At 52.0% G+C, this 12,259-nt stretch overlaps 1 protein-coding gene across 1 annotated transcript; it reads right to left on the reverse strand.

Annotated features, from left to right (window-relative positions):
• Nucleotides 1-21: 21 nt before the first annotated feature.
• Nucleotides 22-9,570, reverse strand: DMAP1 (DNA methyltransferase 1 associated protein 1). Its single transcript, XM_040231365.1, has 11 exons — nt 9,485-9,570; nt 9,153-9,302; nt 8,513-8,604; nt 8,071-8,266; nt 2,089-2,247; nt 1,799-1,966; nt 1,350-1,535; nt 1,179-1,250; nt 809-881; nt 363-658; nt 22-134 (listed from the first exon to the last, which is right to left on the reverse strand). The coding sequence occupies exons 2-11, from the start codon at nt 9,255-9,257 to the stop codon at nt 75-77; spliced, it is 1,407 nt and encodes a 468-aa protein (XP_040087299.1). The 5' UTR covers nt 9,258-9,302; nt 9,485-9,570; the 3' UTR covers nt 22-74.
• Nucleotides 9,571-12,259: the final 2,689 nt, after the last annotated feature.

Consider the following 12,259-nt stretch of genomic DNA (forward strand, 5'->3'; position numbering starts at 1 on the left):
GAGGAAAAGGAGGCAGCCCAGTCCAGCTCAGCAGCTCTATTTACACAGCAGCGTCCCACACCCTGTGGGGCCTCTCATGGCTTCTTGGCTTTCTTCACAGAAGAGGAGCTGGAGGCCGATTCCCGCCGCTTCCTCTGAGGAGACACAAGGTGCCGAGGTCAATGGCTGGACTCGGGCTTGGTGCCTGTGTTTCATGCTCTGAGTCAGGAAGGTGACGCCCACTGGCCACCCACTCATTCTCAGAACCCCTCAGAGCGATGATCCCTGTTTCGGGCGCTAGAGGGGGTGGGGCCCGTGCATGCACGTGCGTGTGCTCACTAGCAGGGCCAGCTGGAGCTCTCCTGGTCAGTCCAGCCTCTTACCGAATTGGGCGTGAGGGGTGCGCCCACCACATCGATGATGGCGTCCTTGCTGGGGTCAGAGCCAAGAACGGGTTCAGACACCGCTGGCTCGGCTGGGGCCGGGGCCGGGCCTGAGGCCGGGGTGGTGGGGCCCCCCAGCACGCCGGCCCGGGCCAGCGCCTCGTGCCGGTGCCGCAGCATCTGCAGTTCGTACTCGCAGTTGGCGCAGGCCTGCTTGAGCTCATAGAGCAGCACCAGGTCACTCCGCAGCTCATTGAACATGTGCACCAGCTCCTCCGTGGGCGTCGGGCTCAGCTCTGTGGGCGGGCAGGAGGCATAGTGGTGGGAGGCCAGCAGCAAGAACTGCCCCCTACCGCCTGGCCTTCATCCACAACCTCGCCTGGGGTGGGGGGGGTGGGGGGGTTGGTGGGAAGGTCCATCCTGAGGGGCCCAGCCCCCACACTCACCCACACCCAGCTCCAGCAGCATCTGTTCCAGGGCCTTGATCTTCTTCTGTCCCACAGAGCTGGGCAGCTTCATCTGCAATTACCCAGGAAGCTCAGCTCAAGCAGGACCCTCTCCCGACAAGCGGTTCAGAATGAAGGGGACAAAAGGAATTGGGGCGGGGTGGGGAGGGCTAGAAGAGAAGTTAACTCCTAGAGGCAGCTCTGGGTCACAGAAGGAAACAACCAGTGAGTAGAAGAGCCTGAAAGCTGAGCTCAGCCTGGCGTTCGCTTGAGATCCTGTGTGTCCACCTCCACCTGCTCCAGGCCCCTGGCCCACAGCGCTCAGGCCAGAGCCGAGGCCCAGACACAGAGAACAAGGTGACTCACGTACCCGCTGGCTCCGCAGCGTGACGCCCGCAGACTTGAAGTCTGGGAACTTGATGCCTGCCGTCTCAGGAACAGCCTGGGGAGGAGCAGTTATGGAGACCAGGGTGTCATGGGGAGAGGGCCCAATGTTAGTCCCAGCCCCCCACCCTGAGCTGGGCTGGCTTAGTCTCCACACCGGCTTCTCAGCCTCCTTTTTCTGGGGGAGCTTCTTCTTGGGGGCCTTGCGTTCCGTGCGCCGCTGCTCGGCAGTGGTGTCTGCCGCCGTGATCAGCTTCTGCAGGTCCTGGCTGCGCTTCTCCCGCTCCTTCTTCCGGGCCTCAATCTTGCGTAGCTCCTGCAGCAAGTACTCCTCCTCCGCCACCTGGGAAAGAGAGACGCTGAGAGGAGTGTGAAATTCAAGGGGCAGTGAAGGGGGAGAGGGAGATGGAGGGGTGCTGGGCAGTCTGTGAGGGACTCTTCAGCAGCAAGGGGCCAGGAGGCAGGTGGAGAGCAGGGAGGGTGGCTGGTGAGGGGTGGGACTGGATGGGGTCAGGGCGGGGGCAGTAGGGGAGCCGAGGGCATGGAGGATGGAGGCAGTGGTCAGGGGGTCTCAGGGCTTAAGAGTCGGTGGGACTCGGGGCTGACCTGCTCTGGGGTCCGGTTATAGAGACGCTCCAGCTGTTCCTTCCGCCGTCGCTCGTGCCCAGCATCAAATACTGGTATCTTGAGGTCTGTGCCTGGTACAGCCCGCACGTTGGCAAGCTTGGCACAGATGTGGTAGTACCGCTCCTTCAAGTCCTCCACAGAACGCTTCTAAGGACAGACATGGAGAGAGAGACAAACGCTCAGAGGTGTGTGAAAAGGCAGGCATGGAGCTAGTGGCCTGCCGGGCCTGGGGGTTGGGCACACATGCAGATAACAAGGCGCCAGCTCACCTTGAACTGCTGGTGGTCATACCGGTCATGGATGACGACAAAACGCAGATCAAAGCGGCGGCTGAGGTCAAAGAGGTGGTCGGTCTCTGCCTTTGTCCAAGCATCATCATGAAGGTAGAGCTGGTACTCCTGCTCTGAGTACACGGGCACCTGCACTGTCTACAGGCGGGGGTGGGGGGGAACGTCGCACAGGCTGCAGCCCCGTGACCAGAGTCCCTCCTGTTTACTGCCCATCCCTGCGCTGGACAAAAGCAGATCCTCTGCCTAGGACCCTGCACAGGACCCCTGGAGATGTTTCCAGAGCAAGGAAAGAAACTGATGGCTTGACCAAAGGCCCTGATAGGCTCCAGGACTGTCGCCCGCCTCTGGATCCACTCCAGGACTAACTTCACAAAACACATGCTCCTGACCCTATGGTTAAGGTGAGGGGCCCACAGGTAAGCGTGTCTGTGGAGTCCAAGGGTCAACTTTGGAGTAGGGCAGACGGCTAAGTTCAAGGAAAGATCCAGGAGCCCCTAGCAGGGGACACTTGTCTGAAGCACTCCTGCCACCCAATGGTGACAGGGAGACTTGCAGCTCCCCAAGCTGGCCAAGGTTTCATCTCTATAGAAAAGGCACCTGAATCCTGCTCCCAGCATAAACCCCCATACCAACCCCCATGCCCCGTCCCCCAGACCTCCCTCAGGGGAAACAGCGCCACTATGGGCTGGGTCTGTCAGTCAAGAGACCCCTGGAAGGAGACAGTGCTAGGCTGGACCAGGGAAGTTTCTCCATCAAATGACACTAGCTCTCAAAACCCTTGTGTCCAGCAGCCTCTGGGACATTTCCTACTGGAGGTCCTACATACATCTCAAACTGAATGTGTTCAGGTGATGCGTGTTAACTAGATTCTCTGGGGTGACCATTTCACACTATATACAAATACGGGATCATTACCTTCTAAACTGAAGCTAATATATATGTAACAGTTATACCTCAATAAAAAAAATTCAGTATGTTCAGTACTGAGCTCACTGTGCTCCCTCAAACTTCTATCTCCTCCAGTTCAGATCTCAATGTTGGCATCACCCAAGCAAGAACCCTAGGAGGCATCTTTAATTCCTACCTTTACCCTTGAACCCCTCCTCTTTCCCAAATCTGTGGCTTTTACTTCCCAATTCTCCACTGCCATGCCCATGTCCAGACCATCACTACCCCCTTGCCTGGATAGTGACACAGCCTCCCCACTGGTCTCTCTGCCTCCATTTAATCCTCTTCCGGGCAATTCTCCATCTGCAGCCAAGATGGGACCTCTCTGACACTGCTAAAGGGCAGCCTTTAGACCAGTGCTGCTACAAACCTGGTCTACAGTAAGTACAGAAATGAGAATAAGCATTTAGAAAGCTTCACGACAACTCTATAGCATCATACACTGCTAAATAATTCAGAAGAAGCATGGACTGATGCTCTGTCTTTTCTTACAATTTTACTCTCTTTAGTAGTCTCTGATGAATTGGGAAATTTTTAAAAATGTCCTTTATCACAGATAATTCGAAAAGCACTGTTCTAGAATATATAACTGATGTTACCCAACCATCCCTTATGAAACCCCTCAAAGGCTCCCTGATATTTTGAAAGTGCCTTCTAGCTAATTTTCAAACTTGCCAAAAGCAAGGGTTGTCTGGATCACTTCCTACCTCCTGGGTTCAGCACAGGACCTGCACACTGTAGGTGTTAATGAATATTTATTGAATCAATCAGTGAACACATGGTAAGTGACCTGGCCTCCCTCTGCAACCACTGTCCTTCATGGACCCTAAGTTCCAGCTGAGCGACTAGCAATTACTGGAATATACCAGGCTCTCCCCCTCAGGCTCTGTTGTTCTTGCCTGAAATGCCTTCTCACTTCCACATTTCTTCTACCTAGATAACTTTTCATCCTTCTGATCTCTCTGCAGTTAGTTAAGTATCCCTCCTATGCATTTTAATTCCATTTAACTAAAAAAAATATGCTCAAGAACAGTGTAGCTGGTCCTGTTCTCAAGAAGCTCATGATCAGGGAATTCCCTGGTGGTCCAAAGGTTAGGAGTTGGCACTTTCACTGCTGGGGCTCAGGTTTGAATCCTGGTTGGGGAACTAAGATCCCGCAAGCCACATGATGCAGCCATAAAAATAAAAACAAGTTCACAGTCAAGCGAGAGAGATCAGCCAATATTTATTAATATCATGGGCCTGCTAGACCTATGCTAGGGACACAATGCTGAGTAAGATGGGCCTTACCTTCTCGAAGCTCACAGTCCAGCTGCAAAACTAATTTAGTACAGTGAGGCAAAATTGATGACAAAGGTATGCCTAGGATGTAATGAGTGACACCTGATTCAGCCTGGGACAAGGGTTGACAGGGAAGAGATAAATGAGGCCTGGTTAAGTATAACAGAAGTGAACTGGTGAAAGAATGCAGTGGAGAGACTCCTAAGCAGGGGGACCATGTAAACAGGGATGAGAGAGAAATGGCCAGAAGCATCAGGACACATTAGGGGAACAAGAAAAGGGCAAGACAGGGAAAGGCCTGAGAGAGCCTGGAGAGTCAGCAGAGGGGAGCTGCTGCAGGCCTATACGCCCGCTAAGGAGTCTGGAATTCATTCTGTAGGTGATGGGAGCCAGAAAGGTTAGTTTTAAAGAGAGGAGTGAGATAGTCCTGATTCCCTTCTACAAAGACCACCCTGGCAACAGTGAAGACAGAGGGGGTGAAATATGAGCTTGGGAGACCAACTGGCAGGTTTAAGAAATAATCCAGGTAGGAAGTGAAGAGGCCTGAAATAAAGCAGCAGCAGAAGGTAAAGAAAAGGGCACAGACTTGAGAGGCTTTAAACATCACAGGTTGTGACAACTAGCCATAAGGGGTGAGGGAAGATGCTGTCACAGGTAACTCCTGTGTTGCTGGCTTGAGCAAGAAATCGGATGGGGAGCCACTGACTGAAAGCACAACCCCAGGAATGAGCAGCATTGGCGGGAAGATGGTTAGTTTCCTTTACTTTGGCTTCATTCTCCACCCATAATCACCACAATCTTTCTAAAACTCAAATCTGATCCTGACACCATTCTACTTAAAACCTACTTAGTGGCTCCCCGAAGACATCAGCGCAAAGCCCATTTCTGAGCCTGGCTGCCAAGCCCTGCCTGACCCAGCCCTGCTAGCCTCTCAGGCCTCTTCTCCCACCATGTTCTGTCCTGGACTTCAGGCTTCATCCACAGGGAAATGCCCACAGCATCCCATACACATGACTGATTGTTCATTTATGTCTTTGCTCACGATGACTCCTCTGCCTGAACAAGTCACTGTACTCTTTCCTACTATTTCCTGGTGACATCCTTCAAGAGTCAGTTCAATACGTTATGACCCAGAATCCTGTGCCTGGGCAGATACCTGGAGAAAACTTTAATTTCAAAGACAAATGCACCCCTATGCTCACAGCAGCACGACTGACAACAGCTAAGACATGGAAGCAACCTGAATGCCTACTGACAGTGAACGGATAAAGAAAACTAGTATATATACACAATGGAATACTGCTCAGCCATAAGAAAGAATGAAATAATGCCATTTGCAGCAACATAGATGCAACTAGAGAAGTCAGACAGAGAAAGACAACTGTCATATGATATCACTTATATGTAGAATCCAAATATGATACACATGAACTTATTCACAAAACAGAAATAGACTCACATACACAGGAAAAACATTTATGGTTCCCAAATGGGGATAGGGGAGGGATAAATTAGGAAATTGGGGATTAGCAGATACAAACTACCATATATAAAACAGATAAAAAAAGGTCCTACTGCATAACACAGGGAACTATATTCAATTAACTTGTAATAAACTAAAACGGAAAAGAATAAGAAAATTTATACATATGTGTGTGTGCCGACTAAGGTCCGTCTAGTCAAGGCTATGGTTTTTCCAGTAGTCATGTATGGATGTGAGAGCTGAACTGTGAAGAAGGCTGAGCGCCGAAGAATTGATGCTTTTGAACTGTGGTGTTGGAGAAGACTCTTGAGAGTCCCTTGGACTGCAAGGAGATCCAACCAGTCCATTCTGAAGGAGATCAGCCCTGGGTGTTCTTTGGAAGGAATGATGTAAAGCTGAAACTCCAGTACTTTGGCCACCTCATGTGAAGAGTTGACTCATTGGAAAAGACCCTCATGCTGGGAGGGATTGGGGACAGGAGAAGGGGACGACAGAGGATGAGATGGCTGGATGGCATCACGGACTCGATGGCCCTGAGTCTGAGTGAGCTCCGGGAGTGGGTGATGGACAGGGAGGCCTGGCGTGCTGCGATCCATGGGGTCACAGAGTCGGACACGACTGAGCGACTGAACTGAACTGATGTGTGTGTCACATACATAGTTTAGTCGCTAAGTCAGATCCAATTCTTACAACCCCATGGACTGTAGCCCACCAGGCTCCTCTGTGCGTGGAATTTCTCAGGCAAGAATACTGGAATGGGGTTGCCATTTCCTTCTCCAGGGGATCTTCCCAGGCCAGGGATCGAACTTGCATCTCCTGCACTGGCAGGTGGATTCTTTACCACTGAGCTACAAGGGAAGTCCTGGCATGGAGCAGTATTTACAAAATACAAAATGAACACTCTTGTTTTCACCTTGAATTGTCTTATCCAACCTTTCCTCCCCCACCTCAAACCTCTTAGATATCCCTTCTCAGTCTTACATCTCCAGCCTCTCCCTCCACTGGACCTGAAGGGCCTAAAGATGGTGGTGGAGAAAAAGCAATTTGGGGGTGTAGGGGAGAATGATGAGTCACACCTGGACATGCTGAATCTGAAAAGCCTGTGAGCCATTCACGGGAATGTATCCAGGTGCAAGTGGATGTACTGGCTGAGGGGAAAGAAGTCAGGACTTGGGAGTCCAGCTACAAGCCCCTTGGGCTTTCAGGCTCAAAGATTAGGCTGCTCTAAGCTGCAGGCACTGGGGTCCATATTGTGTAGTGGCTTAAACAATGGCTAGGGAATCTTGGCCTAGCCCAGCTGTTTCTCACTGGTTGGGTGAGTCTGGGTAGGGCCCTGCTCCATCTGAGCCTCAGTCATCTAGACCAGAGAAAAATCAGCGTGGACTAGGGTGCTGGTACAGAGAATGAAGAACATATGCAGATGTCATTTATATAGAAACCATCAGCAGGACTCATGACGAGATGTATCACTGAGGTCTAGCTCAAATCCTAGCTTCTCAGAGAGGCCCTCCCTGACCACCCTACCTAAATTAGGCCTCCCCTACAAGTTCCCTCTTTATCTCATTTCATATCCTGGTTTCATTGATCAGTCCTATCTGAAAGAATCCAACTTGTTTCCACGTTTGTTGTATGTCTTCCCTACTTCCTTTGTTCTGTTGTTGATTGAAATAATATGAGTGCTAAAGGAGGCTTAGTTAAGGATGAGTCCCAAATTTCTGGTTTGGGTACTGGGTGGATGGTGGTGTCATTCACTGATGTGGGGAACAGGTTTAGGGGTGGAGAACAGAGGGAAGATGCTAAGTTCTGCTTACAGGAATCCACTTGATCTGAAGTACCTGTGGGGCCTTTAGGGAGAGAGGTAAGCAAATGACTGGATATATGGGAACTGCTGCTCTGGACTGGAGATATTAAGTTGGGGTTAGTGACACAGAGAGGGTAACTGAGGTCATGGTGTAAATGAGACACACTAGGGAGAAAGTAGAGAGTGAGCAGAGTAGAGCACCTAGGACATAGCTCTGAAAAACAGCAACAATTGAAAGGCCAAGGCAGCACCCCAAAAATCAGAGCAGGGCTAGGAGAGGATAGGACCCCAAGGGCAGAGAAGACCCTGCAGGCATGTGTCCCAAGGACTGAGTGGGCAAACATGGTCGAGACCTGGTCTGAGAGTGCCTCTGGCGCCAACCAGGAGACTCAGGCATGTGGCTCAGAGGGGCACAACCTTAGCCTATGTCCCCATGGTGGTGGCTCACCTTATTGAACCTGGCGAAGGGGTAGTCCTTGCCCTCCTCAGCTGCCCTTCGCCAGTGGAAGAACATGGCTCCATCCTTGCGGGCTGGGTTGGTGAATGGCATCCACTTCCAGGGCCGTACCTTCTTGGAGCCCAGCTTGGCCTTCACTGTGCGGTAGCCTTGACCAGTGTCACTGGGTAGCAGTGGGGGTGCATCCCTGGGAGCAGGGTGTAAGGAGGTGGGAGATCAGAGTCAGAAGATGTGGAGAGAGCCTTTGGACCCAGGCTGCTGCTCTACCCTAGAGCAAGGAAGTCACGTCCTGGAGTGAGACATCGAGCTCCTGCATCCTAGTAGGCAAGCAAGAGCCCTGGGTGAGGAGGAAACTGGCTGGGATAATCAGGAGCTAGGGACAAGCAGGTTGGTCAGGGGCCTAAGCCTGGGGCCCTGGGGTTCTAATACTTGCTTCTTGTCAGAGTAGAGCAGTGCATAGACCTCCCGGTGCATGCCCTCGGGCCTCTTGAAGGTCAGTGTCTCCGAGGACTTCTTGGACTTTTTCTGGGGAGGGAAACCACAGGAGAGGAACCACAGCCTAAACTCCCTTTCCTGAAACTTCTTTAGCCCAGCTCAATCCCTGAACAAACCGGCACCTACAGGTAGAGCGACACACATTCACACTCTGCCACATCATGACCCACTATGAAGGTTCAGAAACCCACTCCAGGGGCGCCTGGGTATGAGAGGGTCATTCCCCACCACACCTCTAACCTCAGAGCCCAACCTGTCAGAGGAGCAGCTACTTCTCCAGCATCTCAGCATGGCCACCCCGACTTGATGCCCCTCCCCCAAATATCCCACACAAGTGTCACTCTCCAGGTCCTCTCCTACACACGTCACACTCTCTCGGTCCCCACCACTTTCCACGGGTGTCCCCCTCCTCCGTCCCACCTCACCAAGGGGACACATGCTCTCTATCCCGTTGCGCCTCATCTTTCACCGCCCGTCTCACTCCAGTGCGGCACCCCATCTCTCCTCGAGCCCTCGTCCGTTGTCACGCCTCCTCACCACTTCACTCCCGCTACCCAACTCCCAGGCACCACTGCTACCTTGTCCGGATTGATAATGTCCTTCTTGCTGATGGTCCCAGAGGCTGCATCTCCCTCTGGACCCCCGAGTTCTAAAATGTCCCGGACATCCGCGCCTGTAGCCATCGCGCCCAAAGGATGGGGGAGCGCCCCGAGGTCAAGGGTCAGTGCCTGAAGAGCGACCAGGCTCAGATCAGGAGGCGGAGCCACTTCAGCCCCAAGTGGGGGCGGGGTGAGGAGGCGGGCCGCGAGGACGAGACTGGCCCAGGGTCAGGTCGGGACCTCGCCAGTGTCCCGCCACCTGAGTCTCCCCAACGGCCCCAGCTGTCTCCTAAGTCTCAGCGCCTCCACACCTAGGCTTCCCAGCTGCGGCCCAGCGGCACCACTATCTCCTCAAAGCCGCGGACAGAAACTTCCGGTCGTGCGCTTTAGAAACGTGGCCGACAGGAACGCTTCCGGTCTGTGCTAGCGGAAAGCAAGCCGGCTGGCAACCCAGTATGAAAACTACTGACCGCGCAGAGCCTGTCACCTACCTTGCCTCCCAGGAGCTCGCCGGTTTCTTGGACTGCCTGGGGTTGTGGCATTTTCCCTCTGCGTTGCGCCATCGCGCAATGAAAAGAGAGTGCACAGCTTTGTGACCCTGGGAGTCGCTTAATTTCTCTGCACTCGTTTCTTCAAAGTGGAAACTGTCATGGTACCTGCGTAAACGAAGTGCCAATAATCCATGTAAAACATTAACACGGTGCCTTTTTCCATTATATGAATTAGTGGTGTTAATTGCCTCTGTTCATTAAATGCTAAGTACCTACCAGACACTGCTGAGCGTTGAAGAGATCAACCAGACAAGGCAGAGCTTTGCCAGGGTGGCTGCCAAGATGGTGTGAGGTGGGGACCCTCACTTGCACCTCCTCTGATTGGGTTGTCTGTGGATCGGGGTCCCGTGGGACTTTACTGGAGCCCAGCTTTCTGAAACTTCACTTGTCTGGGAGCTAGCTGCTTGTGTGGGTTCCAAAGAGGTCCAAGAGCACAGCCCCGAGCAGGTAGCAACTGGAAGAAGTATCCCACAAGGGAAGAAACTTGCTGATCTTCCTGGAGAGAGAGAGAGAGAATTCAAGAGCAGAAGGTCCTGAGAAAGGGCAAAGGGACAGGGGAAGCAGCTCCTAACTTCAGCCTCTGCAAAATCGCCTGCAGACATGGAAGACCCTGGGCATTGGGCATGGGAGATGGAGTGGAGCTTGTAAGGCAGGGGTCCCCAACCACCAGGATCTAATGCCTGATGGTCTGAGTTGGAGCTGATGTAATAATAATAGAAATAAAGTGCACAATACATGTAATGTGCTTGAAGCATCCCGAAACCACCCCCTCCTGTCTTCCATGAAACCGGTCCCTGGTGCAAAAATGGTTGGGGACTGCTGTTGTAAGGTATTAAGGAGACCAGATCCCAAGCCAGGGGCTTGTCAAAAATCTAGGAGCAGACAGCCCACACAAGTGAGCTATCAATGTTGTATCCTATACTGACCTGGGGAGGGGGAGGGGGAAATTGCTGCTGCAGCCACAAACCTAGCTAGATCCCCAAAGTTTGGAGAAGTGGGCCTAGAGATACAAACCTTGCCCTGCTTCTGAGGCCTAATTCCTGGGTGAATGCTCTGAGCTCTACTCAGTTTCCAGGGGAAGCCAGGGTCTTGCAGCAGCAAATGCCCACAGGGTATTTGGCGCCAGAAGTGGACAAAGCAGTGGGAAAGGGTCCTGCACCTCAGCCTCAAACACTTGATTCTGCTTGTAATCAGTGTTGCAGGATTATTTGTTTAACATATTTCTCTCCTGATAGAATAATTGCTGTGAGGACAATGATGTGGTACACCAATGTGTGTCTGTGATAGGCATTATTCTAGGCTTTGGGAATGCAGCAGGTGAATAAGATACAAAAATTTCCCAGTGGGGCTCATATCTAGCATATGAACAATAAAATAGATAGTGTAAGTTTCATAGGGACAAGAGCTATGAAAAAAATTAAATAGGGTAATAGGATAGGGGACTAAACGTAGTGCGTCAGGAAAAGATTCTCGGGGAGCTGAAATTTGAGCTGAGGTTTAAATGATGGAAACAGCCACAAAATACCTGGGGAAGGAGTGTTTCAGACATGAGGAATAACAAGTACAAAGTCCCTAAAATGGAAGGAACACTGTATGTTGAAAGGACATAAAGAAAAGAGGCTGGTGTGGTGGCCGTTGGGTAAGGAGGGGAAGAATAGGAAGACTTAAGATCAGAGGCAGGCACTAGGGGCCACAGTAATGAGTTTGGGTTTTATCCTAAGAGTAATCATTTATCTTTCTGTCTTGGACATGGCATGGTTTCTTTCCTTTTCTTTGAGTGCTGCCTTAGTTGCTGTCATTAGGAAATCCCTCAGAATGATTGGTCCAGAGCTTCTCATTCCTTGGGGAAATGGAGTCCAGGATTGGGGAAAAGGGAGTGAGAGAGGGATGCCTCTCTCTTGATTCTTCTGGGAGCCACTGCCACACTTCCTGTATCACACTGCAGCTGACAGTGGGTCTCTCTGCCAGGCCCGAGGGGAGCTTGCTCTGCGGTGCCCACCCAGCTGACCCTCCACAGAAACCCAGCATCACTTCTGAATAGACTCTTGCATTGCAGTGTCCTACTGAGGGCCCTGGGAGAGGGATTTCAGGTTGGGGTGCCATGGGGCTGCAGAGTCAACTTTAAAAGAGTTTTCATTCAACCCTGAGAGCAATATGAAGGCGTTGAAGGGTATGGGGGGCGGTGGCATGGGGAGGACAGTTGGGAAGAAGGTTGAAAACAGTCAGATTCGTCTTTAAGAACGATCATTGGTGGCTTGCTGGTGCAGGGAGCTAGAGACAGGAGAATGAGGTGGGAGGCAGTGGTAGGGTCAACTGGAACTAGGAACTGATGGGATGTGGATATAGGAGGAAGAATAAAAAGGAATCCTAGAAGCCCATCCCTCTTCAGCCTATCTGTTGACAGCTCAACTAGAAAACAGTAGACTGGCGCCCCCGAGGGTCTGGCCTGGCTCTCTCCTTCCTTTCCTCCTCTCCCTTCTCTCTTTCTCCTCCACCCCTTCCCCTCCTCCCCTCTCCTCACCAAGTCTATGCACT

This window comes from Oryx dammah, unplaced genomic scaffold, assembly GCF_014754425.2.
Source record: "Oryx dammah isolate SB20612 unplaced genomic scaffold, SCBI_Odam_1.1 HiC_scaffold_28, whole genome shotgun sequence".
Lineage (NCBI taxonomy): Eukaryota > Metazoa > Chordata > Mammalia > Artiodactyla > Bovidae > Oryx > Oryx dammah.

Excerpts from the sequence above, each read along its gene's own strand:
- DMAP1 (XM_040231365.1), bottom strand. The coding sequence starts at position 9,257 with ATGGCTACAGGCGCGGATGTCCGGGACATTTTAGAACTCGGGGGTCCA. Across the intron at positions 8,605-9,152 it reads ACATTATCAATCCGGACAAG|AAAAAGTCCAAGAAGTCCTC; the intron begins GTAGCAGTGGTG and ends TTCCCTCCCCAG. Across the intron at positions 135-362 it reads CACCCCTCACGCCCAATTCG|AGGAAGCGGCGGGAATCGGC; the intron begins GTAAGAGGCTGG and ends GTGTCTCCTCAG.